This window comes from Oncorhynchus tshawytscha, linkage group LG15 (genome assembly GCF_018296145.1).
Source record: "Oncorhynchus tshawytscha isolate Ot180627B linkage group LG15, Otsh_v2.0, whole genome shotgun sequence".
Lineage (NCBI taxonomy): Eukaryota > Metazoa > Chordata > Actinopteri > Salmoniformes > Salmonidae > Oncorhynchus > Oncorhynchus tshawytscha.
Window position 1 is genome coordinate 2,019,417 of NC_056443.1, and position 24,204 is coordinate 2,043,620.

At 43.5% G+C, this 24,204-nt stretch overlaps 4 protein-coding genes across 7 annotated transcripts in view; 1 reads left to right on the plus strand and 3 right to left on the minus strand.

Annotated features, from left to right (window-relative positions):
- The window catches only part of LOC112215001 (UHRF1-binding protein 1-like), a 48,668-nt gene extending 37,694 nt beyond the window's left edge, over positions 1–10,974 (minus strand). Inside the window, exon 1 of one of the 4 annotated variants that reach the window (XM_042297893.1) lies at positions 10,677–10,974. Coding sequence is in view for 3 of the 4 variants with exons in the window: in XM_042297889.1 (XP_042153823.1) it covers positions 10,498–10,541 (44 nt within the window). In the remaining variant the exon portion in view is untranslated. Of the gene's footprint in view, positions 1–10,497 lie in introns of all 4 variants that reach the window. The other 3 variants (XM_042297889.1, XM_042297890.1, XM_042297891.1) reach the window with 3 other exon arrangements.
- Positions 10,975–13,152: 2,178 nt separating this feature from the next.
- On the plus strand, positions 13,153–16,360 carry LOC112215002 (cytoskeleton-associated protein 4). Its single transcript, XM_042297894.1, has 2 exons — positions 13,153–13,617; positions 14,856–16,360. The coding sequence occupies exons 1-2, from the start codon at positions 13,309–13,311 to the stop codon at positions 16,080–16,082; spliced, it is 1,536 nt and encodes a 511-aa protein (XP_042153828.1). The 5' UTR covers positions 13,153–13,308; the 3' UTR covers positions 16,083–16,360.
- Positions 16,361–18,085: 1,725 nt separating this feature from the next.
- On the minus strand, positions 18,086–24,204 carry LOC112267807 (inhibitor of nuclear factor kappa-B kinase-interacting protein). Its single transcript, XM_024445943.2, has 4 exons — positions 23,596–24,204; positions 23,308–23,425; positions 21,006–21,227; positions 18,086–20,637 (listed from the first exon to the last, which is right to left on the minus strand). Exons 1-4 carry the CDS (start codon positions 23,805–23,807, stop codon positions 20,017–20,019), a joined length of 1,173 nt encoding a protein of 390 aa, XP_024301711.1. The 5' UTR covers positions 23,808–24,204; the 3' UTR covers positions 18,086–20,016.
- Positions 21,234–22,686, minus strand: LOC112267808 (inhibitor of nuclear factor kappa-B kinase-interacting protein-like). The gene has a single exon (XM_024445944.2). It carries the CDS (start codon positions 22,549–22,551, stop codon positions 22,072–22,074), a length of 480 nt encoding a protein of 159 aa, XP_024301712.1. The 5' UTR covers positions 22,552–22,686; the 3' UTR covers positions 21,234–22,071.

The window sequence follows — 24,204 nt, forward strand, 5'->3', positions numbered from 1 at the left end:
ATGTGGCTATTGAGCAAGTTGAGGAGACTAAACTGCTGGGTGTAACCCTAGATAGCAAGCTTTCATGGTCAGAATATAGACTCAATAGTTGCTAAAATGGGAAGAGGTCTGTCCAGACAGATCCAACAGGCCCTAGTTTTGTTCCACCTTGACTACTGCCCAGCGGTGTGGTCATGTGCGGCAAAGAAGGACATCGGTAAATTGCAGTTGATTCAGATCAAAGCAGCACGTATCGCACTTAGATGTACACGGAGGTGAATGTCAGTATGCATGTCAATCTCTCCTGCCTCAAAGTTGATAGATTGACTGCATCACTATTGGTCTTTGTGTGAGGTATTGATGGTACCGAACGGTCTGTTCATGCAGTTGGCACAGTTTGGACACTCATCGGTACAGCCCAAGACATGCAATCAGAGGTCTCTTCAGTCCCCAGGTCCAGAACAGAGGCTGGGAAACGCAGTGTTAAATAGTTATGACTACATGGAACTCTGCCACCCCAGGTAACTCAAGCTAGGATTAAAACCAGATAAAAAGAACACCTTACTGCACAAAGAGGACTGTGGAGAGAGACAACCATTTTATATACATCCCTTCTATTGTAATTTGCACTGTACTATGTATTAGACCTAGATATTGTGTATGTACGGATATGTAGGTTAGGTGTGATGTTTTAAATGTATGTATTTCAGTCCTTGACTAATAATGTTCTGTACTAGGTAATGTTTCATGTGGACCCCATGAAGAGTAGATGATGCTTTTGCAGCAGCTAATGAGGATCCTAATAAATACCAGTACCGAGGAGAGACCAGATAGTGAAACAGAGAGGTAGGCCTATAGGCCTGTTATGGAACATTATAGAGTTCTGCTGAAAGTCATATTACAGACGTGGAAAAGAGGGAGACAGTGACATGTCTGCTGCCTCTTAAAACCGTACTCAAGGGTGTGAGAACTTTAGTGTCACACTGTCTCAACTGTAAGGGGATTCCCAACTCGTATCTTTCATCAGGAGGTAGCACAGCCAATGGGTGTGTGTGTCCTGGGTGCGCATGGGTGGGTTCCATCGCTAGGCCCCGCTCAAAGCTCCAACACACAGTGCCCATGACCTTGTGCCAAAGTCCCTAGACTCCCTAACACAGTTTGTGGTTAGTAGTTAGCCAAACACCCACATACCAGGCAAAAGGTCATTGTCTTAATTACTGTTTACAGATAAAGAATTCCCAGTAACTCAGATTTTAACAATGCACATTCCACACAACAACTGGTGTGTGTTCGTACACCACAAGTGTGTGTGTGTCCATATACAGCCTGTTTGACTACGTTAACTCTCATTTTATCGATCTACATTACACCACAACCTAAGCACAACACACGGTCAACACACACAGACAAATGTTAATGAAGCAGACTGCCACGGTTTGACTGCTGTAATCTTGTTAGCTACCTACCTGGTTGGCAGGCACGTAATCTGACAGATAGAAGTAACATGCTCTTAAATAGGACCAGATCAAAAGCTCCCAACTGTGCTGCAACATTCAGCCAACATTTAAATAACATCCTTTAACCAATATTTTAATAACTGCTAGACAGATTCCCAACTGATACAACCGATGGCCTGGTAACTTATATAGCATGATTCATTTGTCCCACATCACAACCCATAGGCTATACCATATTGAAGACAAAGTAACCCTTACATGCTGATCTGAGGTCAGTTTTCACACTTCATCCAACTGTTGAGGTTAGGATTGGGGAGGGTAAGCTGATCCTAGATCTGTGATTTGGGGCAGCAACTCCCTTTGTAATAAATTATTCATGTTGTCAAGACTCTCAGCACAGTGTGAGGAGCAGAGGGGCAGTGTGAACGGGCCACACACACACACAGAGAGCACTAGTACAGTGAACTCTTACACTTCGGTCAGTTGTGTTGCCGACTGTGGCCATAAGGAAGTAGCAAGATCCGATCAGCTTCTCTGGCCTATCGCACTCACACATAGAATGACTGGAAACAGCTCATTAAACTTCCCCTGTACCTACCTCATTCCTGATCAAGCTTTTGTTTAGTTAGTTCCCTTATATGGGCTAACCTTTCTAGGAGATCTTTTTTTAGCTTTTTCTAATGTAGGTTACTTTTCTGCCGACTGGGATCTACAGTCGTGGCCAAAAGTTGAGAATGACACAAATCTTGATAATGACACAAATATTAATGTGTGTCATTCTGCTGCCTCAGTTTGTATGATGGAAATTTGCATATACTCCAGAATGTTATGAAGAGTGATCAGATTAATTGCAAAGTCCCTCTTTGCCATGCAAATTAACTGAATCCCCCAAAATATTTCCACTGCATTTCAGACCTGCCACAAAAGGACCAGCTGACAGTGATTCTCTCATTAACACAGGTGTGAGTGTTGATGAGGACAGGGCTGGAGATCACTCGGTCATGCTGATTGAGTTCAAGTAACAGACTGGAAGCTTTAAAAGGAGGGTGATGCTTGGAATCATTGTTCTTCCCCTGTCAATCATGGTTACCTGCAAGGAAACACGTGCCGTCATCATTGCTTTGCACAAAAAGGGCTTTACAGGCAAGGATATTGATGCCAGTTTGCACCTAAATCAACCATTTATCGGATCATCAAGAACTTCAAGGAGAGTGGTTCAATTGTTGTGAAGAAGGCTTCAGGGCACCCAAGAAAGTCCATCAAGCGCCAGGACCGTTTCCTAAAGTTGATTCAGCTGCGAGATCGGGGAACCACCAGTACAGAGCTTGCTCAGGAATGGCAGCAGGCAGGGTGTGAGTGCATCTGCACGCACAGTGAGGCAAAGACTTTGAGGATGGCCTGATGTCAAGAAGGGCAGCAAAGAAGCCACTTCTCTCCAGGAAAAACATCAGGGACAGACTGATATTCTGCAAAAGGTACAGGGATTGGACTGCTGAGGACTGGGGGAAAAGTCATTTTCTCTGATAAATCCCCTTTCCAATTGTTTGGGGCATCTGGAAAAAAGCTTGTCCGGAGAAGACAAGGTGAGCGCTACCATCAGTCCTGTGTCATGTCAACAGTAAAGCATCCTGAGACCATTCATGTGTGGGGTTGCTTCTCAGCCAAGGGAGTGTGCTCACTCACAATTTTGCCTAAGAACACAGCCATGAATAAAGAATGGTACCAATACATCCTCAGAGAGCAACTTCTCCCAACCATCCAGGAACAGTTTGGTGACGAACAATGCCTTTTCCAGCATGATGGAGCACCTTGCCATAAGGCAAAAGTCATAACTAAGTGGCTCGGGGGAACAAAACATCAATATTTTTGGTCCATGGCCAAGAAACTCCCCAGACCTTAATCCCATTGAGAATGTGGTCAAACCTCAAGAGGAGGATTGACAAACAAAACCACTCAAATTCTGACGAACTCCAGGCATTGATTATGCAAGAATGTGCTGCCATCAGTCAGGATGTGGCCCAGAAGTTAATTGACAGCATGCCAGGGCAGATTGCAGAGGTCTTGAAAAATAAGGGTCAACATTGCAAATATTGACTCTTGCATCAACTTCATGTAATTGTCAATAAAAGACTTTACACTTATGAAATGCTTGTAATTATACTTCAGTATTCCATAGTAACATATGGCAAAAATATCTCAAGACACTGATGCAGCAAACTTTGTGGAAATTAATATTTGTGTCATTCTCAAAACTTTTGGCCATGACTGTAGATGTTCCATGACTAAATGGTGTGCTGATCTTTGTTGGCTGTGTTGTTCAGTCTCAAATGGGACAAAAAAATATTAGAAGACAGTAAAAATACCCTAAAACATTGTTAGAATCTGCCCTAGAGTAGAGGTATTAAATAAATTATTTTACAACAGAAGTTGAAGGAGACTAACTGGATTGAAGTGGATGATTAGGTGGCTGAGGTATTATAGGCGAGGCCAGGTTAAATTAAGCCAAGGCACCAGGGTTAACAACGATACTCCTAATTTATATTAGCATGATTCACCCACTCGTCACCGTCATAGCTGGTGTTGCTGTGTGTTTGTATTACACACACAACTTTTGGCCATGGTCTCCACAGGTTTTGTAATTGGGGCCTGTAAGGCTTACCTTCTCCCTGCCTCCATCAGAGCCATAAATATTACATTGCTCCGGGGCCCTGTGTGTGCGCGTCATTCGGTTGACCACACGGTTCGTTGCTGATGTGTGTATTGTCATCGGACCCACAGGAGATCCACCTTTGACTGACTCAATCTAAACAAGGGATGACAAGGTCCCTATGTCTGGAGCAACCTTCCTCAGGATACAGACACACATTTGGGTTATTCTTTGAGGATAAACCAGTCACCTGGCAGAATTTATTCAATTCAGTAGTCTCTACAAAGATTGGACGCACAGGCACTTTCTTCAGATTAAATTAGAAAATCAACTTGATTAGATGAACCTATGATCTAACTGCAGATGATCCGTTTCTGTTCTCACTGGAAATAAACCAATGAAACCTGCCCTGGTCCTAGAGTAATGGCCTTTATTTTATGAGGTCTAAGTACAACACTTGTGTTCAATCTGACAACACGGTCTTCATTGAGTTGGCGTGTGTGCTCCAAACAATGTGTTTATTCTATTAAACATGTTTCCATTATCACAACTAGAGGCCGACCGATTAAATCGGAATGGCCGACTAATTAGGGCCGATTTCAAATCCATAACAATCGGAAATCTGTATTTTTGGGCGCCGATTTAAAATTTGTTTATTTTTTATTTTATACCTTTATTTAACTAGACAAGTCAGTTAAAAACACATTCTTAATTTCAATGACGGCCTAGGAACGGAGGGTTAACTGCCTCGTTCAGGGGCAGAAGGACAGATTTTCACCTTGTTTGCTCGGGGGATCCAATCTTGCAAATTTACAGTTAACTAGTCCAACGCAATAACGACCTGCCTCACTCTCGTTGCACTCCACAAGGAGACTGCCTGTTATGCGAATGCAGTAAGAAGCCAAGGTAAGTTGCTAGCTAGCATTAAACTTATCTTATGAAAAAAACATAATCACTAGTTAACGACACATGGTTGATGGTATTACTAGATATTATCTAGCGTGTCCTGCGTTGCATATAATCTGACTGAGCATACAAACATAAATCTAAGTATCTGACTGAGCGGTGGTAGGCAGAAGCAGGCGCGTAAACATTCAGTCAAACAGCACTTTCTTTGCATTTTGCCAGCAGCTCTTTGTTGTGCGTCAAGCATTGCGCTGTTTATGACTTCAAGCCTATCAACTCCCGAGATAAGGCTGGTGTAACCGAAGTGAAATGGCTAGCTAGTTAGCGCGCGCTAATAGCGTTTCAAACGTCACTCGCTCTAAGCCTTCTAGTAGTTGTTCCCCTTGCTCTGCATGGGTAACGCTGCTTCGATGGTGGCTGTTGTCATTGTGTTGCTGGTTCGAGCCCAGGTAGGAGCGAGGAGAGGGACGGAAGCTATACTGTTACACTGGCAATACTGAAGTGCCTATAAGAACATCCAATAGTCAAAGGTATATGAAATACAAAATGGTAGAGAGAGAAATAGTCCTATAATAACTACAACCTAAAACTTATTAACTGGGAATATTGAAGACTCATGTTAAAAGGAACCACCAGCTTGTTCTCATGTTCTGAGCAAGGAAATGAAACCTCACCTTTCATACATAGCACATATTGCACTTTTACTTTCTTCTCCAACACTTTGTTTTTGCATTATTTAAACCAAATTGAACATGTTTCATTATTTATTTGAGACTAAATTGATTTTATTGATGTATTATATTAAATTAAAATAAGTGTTCATTCAGTATTGTTGTAATTGTCATTATTACAAAAATATATATATAATAATAATAATAATAAGCCGATTAATCAGTATCGGCTTTTTTGGTCCTCCAATAATCGGTATCGGTGTTGAAAAATCATAATCGGTAGACCTCTAATCACAACACTGCCTTCTGTTAGTGTTTTCCTATTGTTTCAGAGTCTATTCCATGAAGTGAACTTGTATATTGGATATTGTTCACCTATTACCTTTTTAGCACTATTGGTTAGAGCCAATAAGTAAGCATTTCACTGTAAGGTCTAGTACACCTGTTGTATTCGGCGCACGTGACACACAAACTGATTTGATAATGGAGCATCCATTTTGAAAACACTGTCTTAAGTCTTCTAGTTAATTCATTATATCATGTGTTCCAACTGGTTTCTTGTTCACTATCAAGTACACTAGCATCCATTTTGGATACAATATTTTCTATGAGTTATTGTGGAGAAAATAGGCCTAATTTCTTTATTGCAAATGACGCTCAAGTATTTAAGCTAGTAAAGTAGACCTAACTCCACAAAAGCTGTGTGTTAAACAGTTTCCCTTCGAGAAGCAACTCATCCCATTGGTCACTTTTGATTCTTGTGATGCTTTTGACTGAGCCAGCAAATCTGGTTAGCACAAGTAGGTTTGAATGAATAAGGGAAAAATGAATTCTAAAACTTCAGCACCTTTTTCCCAAAGCATGTTCCTCACTGTCATTTTTGGAATGTCTTAGATTAAAACAGAATCTTCCTAGCCAGCCCCTTTCCGTCTTCTCTCTCCGACTCTGACCCAGTGGTTAGTATTTGTATTTAGCGGCTGTGTGTCAGTGTGTGTAGGTATCCCTCCATCTATCTTCCACCCATCAGTCCAGTCACATTCCTGCACGCATCATCAAGCCGTGCCACAGAGACCACTAGTTGAATCAAAATGTGTTAGTGCTGGGCTAGAACAAAAATGTTCACCAACAGTTAGGGTCCCCTAGGAATGAAATGTTGAGGAGTAACACTGACATAGCCTGCCAGACAGAGGAGAAGGTAAGATGTAGAGAGAAAGAGATGGACAGATCCAACGTTGACACCTGATCATAGAATTCATATATAACAGCACAGGCCAGGGCTCCCAGACGCACTCAATAGTGACTTGACCACACACACACACACACACACACCTCTATGTGTGGGTTTTCTTTAAGGTCACATCAGTGTGTGTGTGTTGTTTCTGCGTGCACATTTAAGAGTCTCTGCGTGTGTGTGTGCGTGTAACCCCAGACCCTGCTGTGTCTGGCCCTGATCCAGGGCCATGTCGATACGTGAGCCTATTGGTTTAATGGGGAGAGGGACATCTTTATCAACTCACCCTTGGGACCACCTGAGAGCAGCACACTGTTGGTGGAAACACCTCACACCAGCCACACTCGCATTGTGTGTGTGTTCCCAAAGGCCAATGTTTTGACATACAAGGCCTCGAAGGCAAGAGTCAGCCTTTCTCTCCTGCCTTCGGGTCGTTGCAGATAGAAACACTCCTAGTAAAGCGCGGACATGATGTTATCCTATTCTACATGACAGAGAAGCATGGCTGTTCTACATTATATATTTATATCTGAACATTGATATATTGCACCTCATTGAGTGGAACCCTGGTGAATATGCCCCAAGCATTGACGTTGCTTGACATCACTATAATGAGCAGTGGGTTTGGCTTATTTCAAGCAGGTCTGCTTCGAATGCACAACCAATCACGTAACGACCCTTGGAACTGATAATGACATAATTCCCCCGGTCCTGCTGACGCTAACAGTAATGTGCACACACACACACCCTATTTGGTTGAATATCTGATTCAAATCTGTTCTTTTTCCTGCAGTCTGAATAGCCAAAAGCACATAAAATTGGTTATTTCAGGCCACATTTCAAACCTTCATAGGCGGTTTGAAATCAGATACAAATCTGATTCCTGGCCATGCAACTTGTGTCTGAATGGTCAAATACGAGTTATTTGCCTTCAAGTGGTTTTCAAACTTAGCTACTGTCTAGGAACAAGATATGCCTAATATGTTGACAGTATATATATATATTTTTTTTAAAGTGGTAGCTAACTAGCTTGTTAATTGTTTACAAACGAGTGAATGTGCTAGAAAGCCAAACAGCTACTGTTACCTAGCTAGCTAGTTGACTGCTGTGGCTAGCCAAAAATGAATCATTAAAAGTGGATCATTAAAAGTGTTCTTCCACTATGATTTTAAACATTCAAATCAAATCAACTGGGACATGTCCATGGCAAGCATTGTTGTCACTTTAGATTGATACATAACTTCTAACTGATAAGAAGCACAAACACCACCAGTCAGTCTCCACCACTGCACAGACCCGTCATTACTATGAATACTAGCTTACCCATGTCAGCAAATGTCTTGTCTGAACACACACATCAGATTTGGTCATTTTTAACTTTCTGTTTGGACAGTCAGTATTCCAAAATGGATTTGAAAAACAAAACTGACTTGAGCATTAAGGCCTACAGTGTGAACAAGGCTTAAAATGAAATGACAGTCATGGGCTGTGTATGTAAAACTTGGCTGTGGCAATTGTTTGTGGGACCATGAAGGGCACAGCAACCACTAGCCATCAAAGCCTGTGCCTTGCCGCATAAATACCAAGGGCTCCACTGGCAATACTGAAAGTCAAGGCCTTTTGTTCACAATGCATTGCTGGCAGGAAGCAATGCATTAAAAAGCCCAATGCACTTTCCTCTTTCTAAAGCTACAACACTTGTTTAACTGCATTGTGTGTGACTATAACAAAGCTTACTGTTCTAGGTCAATCCAAAACAGTTATCCAGCCGGTAACATGGGCGGTTCAACGTCTTATCTAAGCTTTTATTATTATAGGCGTTATTATGTGTTGTTTAAAGCCAGTTTTCTTGGAGCGACAGGTGGAAGGACGTGAATGCTATTGGATCATTATCAGTCAGTTGTAGGTAGGTTCAACTGAATGTGATGGTGTAATTTATGTTATTACAGAGAAGTTCTCCCCTTAGAATATAATGGGTAAGGATTTCGATGAACTTCCCTTGAGGCACCAACCTGGAACAATAAATAATGCATGTGCCTAGCTGAAAGCTGTCGATAACAATGGGTAGGACAACTGATGACTGTTTTGCAAACATAGGGACTATATTGTGTAGACTCGGTCTCAGGTGTAGTCTTTTGTCTCCATGACCCGTGAAAAATATTTCACACTTCACTAGCTGATTAAATGTGTCTATTAATCCTTTATCAAATACTTGTGAGAGGAAAAGGTTGCACAAAACTTTGTCTACTACAACAAACAAGGCCTCTATCTTCCCTGCTCAGTCTCCAATATCAGTCCTGGTGCCTCTCCAGGTGCACATTTTGTTTTTTGCCCTAGCACTACACTGCTGATTCAAATAATCAACTAATCATCAAGCATTGATTAGGACCGAGTTTGGGAAACCATGCAGTAGAGAGTAAAGTTTGTGTGTTCCACTCAGAATGGCTACCGAGTGGTGCAGCTGTCTAAGTCACTACAGACACCCTATTTAGAATCCAGGCTGTATCACAACCGGCTGTGATTAGGAGTCCCATAGGGCTGCGCACAATTGGCCCAGCGTCATCCAGGTTTGGCCGGTGTAGGCTGTCATTGTAAATAAGAATTTGTTCTTAACTGACTTGCCTAGTTAAATCAAATGTAATTAAATTGGCCAAAATGACTTAACTTTCCCCGATGTGGCAACCTGGTCTCAGAGCATTTCGTATTATTTTGCACAGAAACCCGAGACACTACAATTGGTATGATATGTAACCATACCAAATGTAACTTAAGACAGATGGTTAGTTAAGGCAAAAACTAAAACGTGGGGTGGTTGGTTGCTCCGTGTGGGCGTATATCGTGAACGTCTAGCAACCCAAAGGTTGTGAGTTTGAATATCATCATGGACAACTTTTGCATTTTACCAACTACTTGTTATACGTTTTGCAAATTCGTAAGATAGCGTTTTGGGAATGCGTAACATATAATACGAATTGTAATTTAACATACGAAATGGGTGATGGATAACCAAAAATGATTACATACCATACGAAACGTACAGTGAATTACAGAATAATACGAAATGTTCTGAGACCTGGTTGGATGTAGTACTAGCTGTCAGTACGTGGCGTGTTTGTCTCTGCCAGAAGCATATGCTGCTAGTTAGCTAACCAGTGTAGTTTACCTGGCTAACTGGCTAGCTGGGTGGCTAATGACAATCAATGACTGATGTAACCTAGCAAATAGAAAACTTGCTATATCTGGCTAAACAATGATTAACGGGACATAGCTAGCCAGCTAATGTTAACGTACTGGTGGAGCCTAGGCTAGGAAGATTAGTTGCGTTAACAATACGCAAGGTTAACCATAACCAGTTATCAAACAAGCCAGTTAGCTAGCTAACTAAACACGACAGACACCGGTTTGTTTTTGACAACCAACAACAAGCAAACTTGCTAGCTACGCTAACCAAGTTCAGCTGCGCAAGCATAGTGAGTGCCCCGTCAGTGGCCTCCCGCGCGCTAAGGTACAGCGCTGCTAACGCGCTAGCTTGGTTCCCAAATGAAACCCCTTTGGGAGTTAATTGTGTTTTGTCTCTCCGCCTGGTTCATATCGATTGACACTGACCTGGAGAGATGTTTGAGGATCTGTTTCTTGATCAGCCCAGCCATGACCACATAAATTATTTATCCCAGCGATGCAGTTCAAATTCTCAATTCCGAGTCAGGGTGCATTTTTTGTGGTCTTTGTGAGACTAGCCCAGTTCTCGCTCCCTTCCCACGGAGATTTGACAGGGAAAAACAAACCTCCGAGACACAGCTAGCTTGCTTCAGAAGGCAAATACGCCATTACAACTAGTGCTAAAGTCCATCTTCACTGCAACAGCACCTGGAAACACTGCCTGTTCTGTCACGTCTGATGGGCGGGCGGCGACCAAAGTCAAAGATACAAGACTTGCGGGCGGAGCATGGATGACTCAGCATTACGTCAGCATTGTCCCATGTATTGTTTTATTTTAGAAGTGAAACCGTAATTGCCTGTTTTTACTGTGGCAGACTACATCCGCACGTGGAGATATTTGGCGGTGGGGCTGCTGCGATTTTTTTTCGCCGACGGGGCTACGGTCTACCTGTGAGTCCAGTTCCAGTCTCCTCTCGAAAGACTGTCATTCAGTGACCTCTGGTGGACAAAGGCAGGGAGAGGGGTCCAGTGTCAGCTGTCATCTATCAAGCCCATCACCTCTCAGGCCCCTCTCCAATGCCAGGACCATCCTTTCCTGGTCTGACACATTAAGCAGAATCTTTTTTTCTGTTTAGCACAGAGAGGATAGCGTCCAAACGACTGACAATTCATTTTAGGTCGAAACTAATACACAATGAACAGTACGCAGTGTCCTTCGCCCCTACGTACATCTGCTATCTATAACACAACACTTCACACACGAAGTTTAAGCTAAAACATTGCACAATGATTATACTAAAATAAAGGCATAGCCTAAATTAAAAACTCTGATAATACTTTTATTTCCCTTTTGACCCACATTTTTATTGTATAGACTGTCAGGGGAAATCCATTATATCAAAGTATCAGTTAAACACAAACATTAAGATCCCCGCAACAAAGTGTACAAGCTGTAATGATATGCTAACATTCATTCAGCCATTTTGGCAGTATAGTCATATCAGTGAGTACGTTTACATGCATGGCAATAATTAGATATTAAATGTACTATAGCAATAGGCAGATTATGAAAAAGTAATGTAAACACCTTACTCTGCTTACTGTATCTTATCAGCGTAAGGACAAAATTGAAGTAAGCATATACCGATTAAAACACCCGGTTTTCTGAGCAATCTTTCAAATTATTAGGACATGTAAACACCTTAATCGACGTTCCAGTAGTGTATTTGATCTGCGCATGTGCTAGCACCAGCCGAGCAAGGCTCTCTCTATGGCGTGAGTGAAGTGAGTTCGGAACAACTGAATGTATGCGTCTTAGAAGTATTTTTCACATATAAAGTTTCTATGTCCGAACTAAGATTCAAATATGCTTCTCAAAAATAACATCTATGTGATTGCTGATTTTCTGCATTTATCAGAGCTCCATCAGGTGATTTCAGATGTGTCCATATACATAGGATTATTAGGGAAATTGTTATTCTTGCAAAGCATGTAAACGTTTTAATTGAACTATTATATTAATATGACTAGCCACAATAATCGCTTTATTGTGTGCATGTAACCGTACTCACTGAGGGGTCCTGGCGTTGGAGGGGAGCCTGTGAGACGAAGGGCCTGAGATATTATGTTCCACCAGTAGGTGGCAGTATACAGAGGGGCCTGAGAGATGATGGGCCTGAGAGTCTGCAGTTAGACGCTATTGGACAACGGCCAAAGTGCTTGGAGTGTACAAACATCAGATAACTAAATCATCCTGCAACTTTGATCAAACCTTTAAAAACACACGTGAAAACAATTATTTTGTGGCAGATTAATAGAAAACAGAGCGTTTTGTTATCCATTTTATGTAAAATATGCATTTGTTTTTTAATTTTTATTGCGGTGCTAGCTACATGTTATTGAAACTATTCAAATGTCCAACTCTATAGGTTTTCAGTTTGCAATCGGTGACAGCAATCCCATCATGATTTGGAGGGAACATAGCTACATAGCATTGGCTAGTGATTAGGTTACGCTGATTAGGTCATAGTATGCCAATAGCCTAATGACTTCGGCACAATGGAAGAAATTGAATATAGGCCTATTTGTTAACATACATTGTTAATGGAAAACTTTTTTATTTTTTTTAGACGATTAGTTGTTCGAAACACTTCCTGATCTGGTATAGCAACATGCCTTGGCTTGAGGGAACTCTAGGAAAGGATGTCGAGGCATACACAATAAGGCTACTCTAGTTGCCACGTATGAAGGGAGGAGCAAATGAGAGGGAAAAAACTACCCAACAACCCCTCCTCTTTACTGTTGGTACAGTATTGAAATAAATTACATCAGTTGATTTCTGAGATCATTCTTTTTCTAGACATGTTCAGGCTATCCTATAACAGGATTTTGGCTAAAATAAGCAGGGTTTGAAAGACATGAAACATCAATGGGCCTAATTATATTATTCCAAATAAATAGGCCTAGTTATTTCCTCAACTTTATCAGAACTAGTTAGTGTGTTTCTGAAGTCTTGATTACATAATTCCATAGGCATTGGAGACATAAGGCAAGTACAGCCACCAATTTTGCAGTCAGAAAGTCAGGTCCCACAACAAGAGAGACGCCCCTTTTTTGCATACCTCGACGCGAACGGAGTTCTAGGAAAGCCACATCGCGCTCACTGATACGCTAAATGTACAGTGAAGACAGTACACAGCATCTGTAGAGACCAGCCTCACACTTCCTCGGACCCACTGTTAGAAAGCCACATCAGACATGACTGCGAGACACAGAAACAAGAACAATTTAAGCGAAAAGACTGCTTCATCCACGCAAGATGACGTGGCGAAGAAAAGTCCGAAACCTAGTAGTAATGGTAGCCCCTCAATCCAGGGATCGGGGTCAGGGAGTTGGGTCAAAGTTATAGCTGCTTTATGTTATATCGCATTAGTAGCCGCTGCGGGCTTTGCTGCTATTTATCTACAACAAGTGTTGAAAGAAGTCCATCAAATCAGCAGCAGAAATGAAGAGACCGTACGGAAAAATGCAGAGGTTGCGCACAAAGTAGAGAATGTTCTTCAACAGGTAAGTAATGCAATCGATTTAGGACTAACCACTAGCCATTTAATGACAAGGTCACGAGATAAGGCAGGCTGTTGAAGACCGCACACCAAAACTAGACAGGATGAACATATAGACTACAGAGAAGAAATGGCTAGAAGAGGGCCATCTCCCCCTCCTCCAAAAGCTTGATGAGCTGGCACGAGAAAAGTACAGATGCAATCTATGCTATTCTTTCCTCTAGAGAGAGTACTGACATTGCAACAAAAACTAATCCAGGTTAATGGAAATACTGCATTCTTTATAATAAAAAGGGATGTTATATTTCTATAGAATTGAGGAATGCATTGATATAATGTATGCACATTGCATCCTATAAATTATCTTACATTTTTATCCAGCTAGCTATGTTACTGCATGAATTAATTCGGTAAATCGGCTATTCCTTCCTTCATCCATTCACTTCTTTTCAAGCCTTCATGTAACTTCACTTAACTTGTCATGCATAAATTGAGATCCCCCAGACCAGTTTGAACTAAACCAGTTTGAACTGGATGCTTACAGTTGTTTATTAAAGCTGCATATGTAGATCTATCCCACAGGCTGAGAAATAGCTGAGTTATGTAATAAAGCAACGTAACCTACTCGTGAGTTACTTTAACTATGTAAATGTGGTAAAGAAACCCCTCAGGGAAAAACATTCGCTAAGAACACACATTCAACAAGTAAATCCTGAAACATGCATTGCAGTCTCATATATGTAAACTTCCTATGTGAGGCTGTGTCAACTATTGTTGTATAAAGCTACAGTATGGGATTAACTGTGTCTTTCACTGCAAGCTATAAAGTCTATTTCAATAACTACCAAGGCAAAAAACTATTTTGTCAGGCAAATGACTGGTCAGGGATAGGCTCTTCCACCCTCTTCCAACTTACTTGGAATGTATTGTACCTGTGTTTCCAGTACATCCAGTAGACAGGTGTGACTATACAGATGTACAGATTTAAACCTGTGTTATACAATTTAATAGTAGTAATAGTGTTAGATAATGTGGCTATTATATTATTTATGCATACATACAGTATTTATAGTATGGGATGTGACCGATTGTAAGGATGTGACAGATTAATAATGAAAGACTAATCAAATAATCATTAAGGCCCTAATTTGTATTGATGACCAAAGGTTGACCTACACTGAGTGTACACAACATTAAGAACACCTCCCTAATATTGAGTTGCACCCCCCTGTGGTTGTGTAGGTGGACAACGTGAGGGGCGCTGTAGACGGGTTGGAGTCGGCACTGGGCATCATGCGGGCAGAGCAGGAGGTGGGGAGCCGGGCGGTGAGGAAGAGCGAGGTGGAGACACGGCGGGTGGAGGAGGCTCTTCAGAGGCTCCAGAACGAACTGCTGGTTGACCTGTCAGAAGGCATCAAGGAGGTGAAGGAGGCCAGAGAGCGGGACTTCTCTTCCCTGGAGAAGACGGTGGAGGAGCGCCTGGCTGAGTTGAGTGCCTCCATCACGGCCAGCGTGACTGAGTTCACCGAGGCCCAGGGTGAGACTCAAAGTCAGCTGGCTGACCTCAAAGCCCGTCTGGATGACATGGAGGATCCGGAGCTGATCAGGCAGGAACTGTCCACCATTGTCGACACTGTCGCCGGGCTCAGCACCACTAAGCAGGCCACCGATGAGTCTGCCTATTCGCTGAGGGAGCAGATCGCCGCGGTGGGGGTGGAGCTCCAGACCCGTAACCAGGAAATAGCCTCGATGTCGCAGGAAGTGGAGGTGGTGAGGTTGCTGGTGCAGGAGACGGCGGGGAGCCTGCGGCAGCAGGTTTCGGGGGCAGAGGCAGGCATCCAGGCGTTGACAGATCAGGACCAGAGCCTGCAGAGCAGCCTGGAGCTGGCCACCGAAGCTCTGCACAGTCTGGAGAAGGAACTGCGGGGGGAATCGGCCAGGGCTGAGCAGAGGTCCGACGGTCTGGAGGTCAGACTAAAAGTGGCGGAGGAGGGCGGAGACTCCCTGGCCGCGTCGCTAACAGACCTGACTTCCAAGTTTGAGGCTCTTCTTGCCAAGTACGATTCCCACGAGAGCACGCTCGCCGCCCAGGGCACGGCAGCCGAGAAGGCCCGGGCCACTCTACAGGGAGAGCTAGAGGAGCTGAAGGGCAGCCTAGGGGAGCTCCAGTCCAACGTGGTTGCACTGAGTGGCGCTCAGACCAATCTAGCTTCCAGGGACTCTAGCCTGGGCCAGCAGATAGAGGGGCTGGAGCAGAAGCTGGAAGTGTCCAAGTCAACCAGCCACCCCCCACCAGAGCTGGAGAAGCTGAAGAGCACCGTGGATGGCCTGGTGGGGAAAGCTGCCAAGCTGGAGAGCCATGAGAAGGCCATCGAAGCCTTACAGGGGTCACTACAGAAGACCATTAGCTCATTGGAGGCCTTGACCAAAGCCCCAGCCGAAGAGCAAGAAGGTGTAAGGGGAGCGTAGGAAGAAGAGAAGGAGGAGGAGGGGGTAGTGTTCAGGAGGGGTAGACTGGGTTGGGTCAATGAGAAATGGGGAACGTGGACTGCTGTGAATTTTAATACAACAATGCACTGTAGTTTTTTGTTTGTTTATTTGAATTTTTTTCTCATTTGAGTTTTTCATTTAGTCAGATTGTTACGGGTGGTTTCACAAACCCAACTTGCAATATAAGCTCTTGTTCAGGAGCGTGTTATGGTTTACTGATTTGTGTTTTGTTACAAAAATTAAATTGGACCACCACATTTTTGTGTAGACAAGGCCTTGAATTGATTTACATGTATATTATAAAATCTTCATCGTACATTGTATGTTGCTAACTCACTCCAACCTTCTCCGTGACAGATGCAAGGTAGCCATTTTGCACACCACCACACTTCATCAATCTCACTGGAGGTGAGTACTGAGGTGAAAGGTGAGAGTGGGTCAGTCTGTTTCTAGAAGATCATTGGATAAAGATCATAGAAAATCCTTCATAGGAAACAGGCTACAAGGTTAAAGCACTCCCAGTTCATTTAAAGGCTCACTCTAGGTCTGTGCTCCAAATGGCTCTCTATCCCCTATATAGTGCACTACTTTTGACCAGGGACCATATGGCTCTAGTAAAAGTAGTGTACTACAGTGAGCTCCAAAAGTTTTGGGACATCGACTCTTTTTGTTGTTTTGGCTCATCGACTCTTTTTGTTGTTTTGGCTCATCGACTCTTTTTGTTGTTTTGGCTCATCGACTCTTTTTGTTGTTTTGGCTCATCGACTCTTTTTGTTGTTTTGGCTCATCGACTCTTTTTGTTGTTTTGGCTCATCGACTCTTTTTGTTGTTGTGGCTCATCGACTCTTTTTGTTGTTTTGGCTCATCGACTCTTTTTGTTGTTTTGGCTCATCGACTCTTTTTGTTGTTTTGGCTCATCGACTCTTTTTGTTGTTTTGGCTCATCGACTCTTTTTGTTGTTTTGGCTCATCGACTCTTTTTGTTGTTTTGGCTCATCGACTCTTTTTGTTGTTGTGGCTCTGTACTCCTGCACTTTAGATTTGAAATGATATAATGACTGAGGTTAAAGTGCAGACTGTCAGCATTAATATGAGGGTGTTTTCACCCATATTGAGTGAACAGTTTGGAAATTACAGCACTGCTTGACATAGTAGCGTTATTGTAATGGTGAGAGGTAGGGATGTTTGGGGAGTATGATATTTGTGCCTCTTTGTCACTCATCATTATTCACGATTCATTCAGGACTATCCGTAATCATGGTAGCATCCATTCATTTTTATTGTGGACAAAATAATCTGAAAACCAAAACAAACAGCAAATGCATCCAACAAATATGTAGTCACATAATTGATATAGTCAATGTGTGCTATGAATATGGGATCAAATACTAAACTTTTGACTACTTGAATACACATAAGTGAATTTGTCCCAATACGTTTGGTCCCTTAAAATGGGGGGTGTATATGTACAAAAAGTGTTGTAATGTCTAAACGGTTCACCCAATTTTGATGAAAATACCCTCAAATGAAAGCTGACAGTCTGCACGTTATACCATTTCAAATCCAAAGTACAGGAGTACAGAGCCAAAACAACAATTCCACTGTCCCAATACTAATGGAGCTCACTGTATATAGGGAATGGGATGCCATTTGACATATAACCTGGCGCTTCAGACTGACTATATAAGTGGACTTAACAGTCTGTGATGCTTATTAGAATATTTAATTAGGAAACACTGCTGGGACAGTCAAGTGCGAATTTATTGAAAGTAATTACTTTTCATCTGAAGAGGGAAGGAGATTGCTTGAGGCTAATTCAATCATTTCCTGATAAGCCACTTATAACCTGATTTGAGCCCTCACACACACACACACACACACACACACACACACAAACAAACCTTCCATTCAACAGGTGCCATTTCCTCAACATGAACAAGGAAACGCATAAACATGTATATGGAATGCAGAGTACACACAAACTTCAAATTGACAATTTATTAAGCACATCCCTCTCACACGAAGAACAATATATCCAAGGCTTTAAAACACAATCTCTGCAGTGTCCTAACACCACTACAATGGGGTTGTGACAGTTTCAAGGAATGGAGACAGTAAATACATGTGGTGTGATCTGTACATGTAATTAGTTCTAGTTAAAACAGTGGTATGGTGTCCACACTCTTTACCCAAAGACCAGCTGCAATCTGCGCCCTAATGTCTGGTTGTCGTTGAGCAATTCCAGGTATGTGTAGGTTCAACTCTACCTTTAGAGATAACATGCCACTGTGCATGTTAAACAAGTTGTGATTGGCCTTTGGTGATTGGCTGTGAGGTCATCAGCTCATTGTTCAGCTCCGATACATACTTCCTCCTTCAGACATACATTTCCTGTAAAACACCTGGAGGCATACTCAGCAGAGTAGCCCTAGAAAAGCAATCAATAGATTGGCATGCTACCCTTTCCCACAAGATCGTCATGTCTGTTCTACACAACATATTTCTATCAGAACATACGGCAACCCACTGAATAAGCCCAATGTTTTTTTTCCAGAGGAGTGCAAAGTCAGCAATGTTGCAGATGAAAATGTTAAACACAGAACAGAAACCACTCTCTGACATGAATCACAGCTCTATGTCACACATTTCTACCTGCATTGCTCTGCAGTCAGCCCCATTGAATAAACTCCTGGTGACAGATTGCACACCCTGGTGTAAACACAGGCAAAGCTACATTGCATTGCAGGCTGCAGCATTCAGTATTCTATTTAAGGTCACTATACCTTTAAACCACAGACTCATTTCGATTCATGGCAGAGAGATGTAGAAACTAGCAGGACTAGCTAGCCATGTGAAACCCCAGGGCATGTATTCAGCACTGAACTATTGAGAACATTGCAGGTAGAATGTATAGCGCTGACATCATTCCTTATTGGACAGAACAGAATCATATTGTAGCATAACATTCCTCCTGAACAGGCCCCTTAGCCTGAGAATACATACCCGTGTGTGTGCAGGTCACACAGGGGTCAAGCAGTGTTGTTACAACCCGCCCACTGGCCAGACTGACAACTGAGGGGGAAACTGTTCAAGAGACTGCTCACATTCCAAAACTGTGGACCAGCAAGACCTCTCATTCGCCATGATTGATGCCATTTTTCTCAAAAAATAACATTCCAGTCTCCTAGGACACAGGTTGGCATTTATTGGGATGACTCATGTACTGGAGGCAGCTCTGCAGGGTTATCACTAGCTGGCACAGCCATAAAATCTGATTTTAAACCTAACCTAAACCACACTGCTAACCTTATCCCTAACCTAAACCACACTACTAACCTTATCCCTAAACCTAAACTTAAATGAATTCCAACAAGAACATTTTTGTTTTCCTGAATTTTGACGCTATATAGAGAATTTGACTTTGCCACTGGCCTTTGTAGTGGAAATTGCTCAGCTCTGCCTTAGGACAAGATTCATCGCAATAAATGCCAACTTACTCAACTTACAGGTTCATTCAAGGATACAATTTGTAAAGCAACATACGTTAGTCAGCATTCTAGATAAAAGGCCCAGTTAGTCTCCACCTAACCCCTAGGACTTACCTCTCAACCCCCTAAAGATCTGTATAGGTACACAGTCAATGGAAAGTATACTGATATGTACATTATAGGGGGAGTAACCTGTTCCTCTGTGGGTTCCACCATATTGCTCACATTAATCAAGATCTCTGGGGGAGGGGATCCAGAAGTACCTGTTGCAAGGGCTAGGTGGGGTCGACCATGGGTGTACAGAAAGATCAGCAAACTGATTTCAGATTCTCAAAAATTTGCCATTTATTGTAAGGGAATGATTGGTGACAAGCTGAAAGTTTGCCATTTACTCTGTAGATCTATAGCATATAGAAAAGCACTCATTCACAGCTCTCCTTCCAGTGTCTGAGGGAGGGCTTCAAGCATGTTGACTTTCTGCAAAAGCATCTCTCCTCCCACTACGGGCATCTCAGGCTCAACTATTTGACTCAACTGCTGTGTCACAACTCCTAGGTCCTCCTCCACAGCGCTGAGGTTAGCGAATGTCTGCCGTAGCTCTGCGATGTCCTCCTCCCTCTTGGTCAGATCCTCGGCCAGACGGCCAATCCTCAGGGTCAGCTCATCCACCTGCGGAGCCAGCGCCCCGAAGTCCCGCTTGATGGCCGCCACCTTGGGCTTGAGGTCGCCGGCGAAGGTCACCGTGCGGACCAATCGGGCGCGGCCGCTTTCCAGCTCCCTCAGGCGCTCCGAGATTTGCCGGTCGTTGGCGAACAGTTCAGGTAGGCGGCGTTTGAGCTGCTCCAGGGCTTGGGCGTTGCGCTCCGTGGCACCCTTGAGGTCCTGGATGCGGTCGATGCTGCCGGCCAGCAGGTCGCCGATACGTTTGACCATGCTGCGTTCGGCCTGGGCGGCCCGCTCCTCCAGCTCCCGCACCTTCTCCAGGAGAGACTCCACCTCCGACTGGAGCCCATCCATCCGACGCACGTCTGTCCGCACCGACGCCACCTAGGAGATGGAGGAAGAGGAGAGGAGGAAGATGATTCATGGGCAAAGCCTTACATTAACTGTCTTTCTATTCTAATGCCACAGTTCTGTTCAACAAGTTGCCTCTGGTTTTGAGAGACTTCAACCTTTACGTACTTGGAATATAAAGTTCTTGGTATTATTACATGTAACTACATAGTACTGTACTATGTAACTACCATAAAACATACTATTTCCAGCTTATTACAATACAGTGATTGTTCCAGGAATCTTATCTGCAGTTCCTGTGTAATTGCCTGAGTTATTACCAAAGTAGTTGAGGGCATCTAGATGGCTTAAATCTTTTTTTTTTTAAAGAAAGCACAGTAAAGCATAGGCTGCTGCCAAACCTTAGTGTTGACATCCTTAGTGATGGCAGAGGTCCGTCCCTCGATTTGTCCCACAGCCTCGGTCAGTGCTGCCACGCTGTCCTGGAGCAGGCCGCGTTTCTCCGTTAGGCCGGACGCCCAGTCCTTCAGCCGGCTTACATCCCGCTCCAGGGCCTCCAAGTGGGGCAGGAGACCACCAGGCTGCCTCTCTAGATGCTCCAACAGGCTCTGGACACCCTCGCACTACGCCAGGAAACAGGTGGAAAGACAGAGCAGGGCAGCCATTTTAGAAAAGAGCTTTACATAGGAAAAGACTGAGCAGCTAGACCATGCAGTCATAGGCCGGTAGATAGGATGCATTGAAAAACATGCAGGGAGACTGTCTATAAGTTACACAGAAAGCTGATGTTTGGTGAAAATAAATAGAGCACATAAATGGGTAACAACACTAAGATATTTGAGACGGGTTTTAATTTACTAGATATGCAAGATAGGAGAGAGAAGACTTTTTTTTTTTTACAATAGATTTAACCAAATTTGAAAATGTAAAAGATTCAGAGAAAAACTAATAAGGCGCATTTATTAGAAATGCAATACTGGCATAACTGTCAAACTCATTCGAATATAAAATGTGTATTAAAAAAATGTATACAAACTCAACATTTGAGTATATTGGAGTACCGGTCACAATTGTTCTCCTTTCAGACACCAACAAGGCAACAATAATATCCTTTACAGATTACAGGAGCAGTGTTTGGGTGCAAACGCTACATTCAGTTGCTGACTTTCAGCAGCCAGTGCAGATAACATTGATTAGTTCCCATATGAGATAGTAGCATGTTTGTGAGACAAGAACTTAAAACCTATTGATGAAACGCATCGCTAAACTTTATCAATAGCAAGTTAAAATGCACAAATCACACAACGTAGCAATGGTTTAACTCTGTGAGGATTTAACAGCAGTTTTAAAACAAATGGAATGACAGGACCACTCTTTCCCATGGTTTACACACGGAGGTCATCATTATGCACCGGCTTCATTATGCACCGGCTAGGGTGGCTCATCCTGCTCTGGGTCCTTGACCTTTCACCCCTCCCTCTCTGGCGTCCCAGAATTATCCTGGTTGTCCTGTTGTTCCTCCCCCCTGCTGAGCTGTCCCAGCGTCTCCTTGACAACGGCCAACTCATTCCTCATCTTGAGGATGCTGTTGTGGGCCTGGAGGGCGTCCAGAGCCTGCTTGATGTCCAAGATCTCCTTCAGGGCTTTAAGCATGCTGTCCTCTGTCCCAAACACCTGCAGGGTGAGCTCCTCCAGCCTTCGCTCCGCCACTCCCAGGTCCCCCCCCCCAGCCTCAGAATGGAGAATGGATCGCAGTGCCTCCTCCACAGCCGGGAGGTGAGCCTCGCACTGCTGGGCCCGGGGGATGTGCTCCTCTAGCTGGGCGACTAACTCAGTATCTACTCGGAGCAGGCTCCGGACTTGGTCCTCCAGTTTGTGGAGGTGCTTGGTGTTCCAGTCCAGCTGGTCCTGGGTCCGCTTGGCATCCTCGTCCTCGGTGTGGCCCATGGCGCGTGTGTTCCGCCGGGTGCTGTCCTCCAGCCTCTCGTCCAGTGCCCGGGCCCTCTGCACGGCCTCGTTCACTCGGTCCGTGGCTCCAGCGTGCGCCTCACGTGACTGTCTTCAGAGAGGCCAGGTTAGAGGTCACCGAGGCCAGGCCAGGCCCGCCTGCCACGTCTCAGTCACGTTGAAGAAGCGGGCGTTGACTGTCTGGAGATTGCGAGAGGCGGAGTTCTCGTCGTCCTGCATCGCCATGACGACGGCATGGAGCGAGGAGAGGTCACATTCGAGGCGCGTCGCCAGGGAGAAGGTGGAGAGAGCCCCCTGCAGGTCGTCCTCGGAGGCGGCGAGCTGCAGCCGCAACACAAAACAGGGATCGCTGTTTCTGGGGGGCTCTGGGATCCTCAGTACTCTCTCTCACACTCAATACAATCATACAAGTACAAATCCATGCACACATTCAGTCAAAAGATGTGTATAGCAATTCTAATGTGATTTGATCACAGAATTCAATTCAACTCAACTGGATAGGCTATACAATCCAAGATGCAAGAATAACTGCAGCAATAAATACATGAATAATGCAGACATGTCTGCAGGGGTTAATAATAAGGGGGAGGGGCCTACATTGTGACAAGCAAGACAATGACAGTACCAATCCACACAATGACATAAACACACATAACAAAGCATAGATTTCTCTGCATAATGTTTTTGTGTCCTGTTCTTCACGGGAGAGAGATGGTAGACAGAAACAAAACATACCTTCTTGGACACCTTGATGACTTCCTCCTCCATTTCAAGGAGACTTGCAGTCTTCCCAGACAGTAGTTTGTACTTTTCTTCCACATCGAAGAACCTTGCATTCTGCTGCAATACAAACCTGTAATATATGGGGGAAAATAAAGTCATGAATAGGCCAACTCAAACATACAATTATTAATTTCCTCTTGTTTGGCCGAGATGAAAGTAAATAGGAATTATCCATAAGCACACGGGCCTTTATAAGTAAATATTTGCCTTATGCAAATGAATAGGCTTACTTTTACTTACCATGTAAGCACTATGCAAACTATCAGTGACAGTAGACAAGTTATCGTTTTCACATCCAGGGAGGACGGCGAGGAGCTTTTACGTTCAGCCAAGCTATTTCCTTCGGTAGATTTTGCTTCATCTTCGGAAGTGTACTTTGAAGTTTCAACCGGTTCGTCATTTAGTTTCTGAGCCGTGGTCTTCTTCCTTTGCTTCACTTCATTACTTGGCATTTTTGTAGCCTGCAACAAAGTTTCGCCTTGCAGCTTCCTTTTGCCTACTTGAAAAGGAATTGATTCAAAGTAGCATATGCGACTGCAAGCGACAATGGCCCACAGCTCTAGAAGTTTCGCAGCAGACTAGCGCAAGAAACTCCATCCAAATTCAAGTTAAATGTATTAGTTCAAATGTGAATATAATTTAGAATATTTAGATATTTCAGATAATCAAAATAAACCTTACAAGCATTCTACTTGCCCAATCATAGAAACAAGTCTACATATCCCGTAAAGAAATCGACCTCTTAAACGAACATTGGAATTTGGGGAAAAAGAGCAAAATGCGTCAGCCAGCCACGTCGACCGCTGACGCCTGAAAATATTACAACGTGCCGCCCGCTAAATGATGAGT

Bases quoted from the DNA above. Each gene is read 5' to 3' on its own strand.
- LOC112215002 (XM_042297894.1), top strand. From the start codon at position 13,309: ATGACTGCGAGACACAGAAACAAGAACAATTTAAGCGAAAAGACTGCT. The intron at 13,618-14,855 runs GTAAGTAATGCA...GTGGTTGTGTAG, and splicing joins TAGAGAATGTTCTTCAACAG to GTGGACAACGTGAGGGGCGC.
- LOC112267808 (XM_024445944.2), bottom strand. From the start codon at position 22,551: ATGGGCCACACCGAGGACGAGGATGCCAAGCGGACCCAGGACCAGCTG.
- LOC112267807 (XM_024445943.2), bottom strand. From the start codon at position 23,807: ATGCCAAGTAATGAAGTGAAGCAAAGGAAGAAGACCACGGCTCAGAAA. The intron at 23,426-23,595 runs GTAAGTAAAAGT...CATATATTACAG, and splicing joins GTTTGCATAGTGCTTACATG to GTTTGTATTGCAGCAGAATG. The intron at 20,638-21,005 runs GTTTGGCAGCAG...TCCATCTCCTAG, and splicing joins CTAAGGATGTCAACACTAAG to GTGGCGTCGGTGCGGACAGA.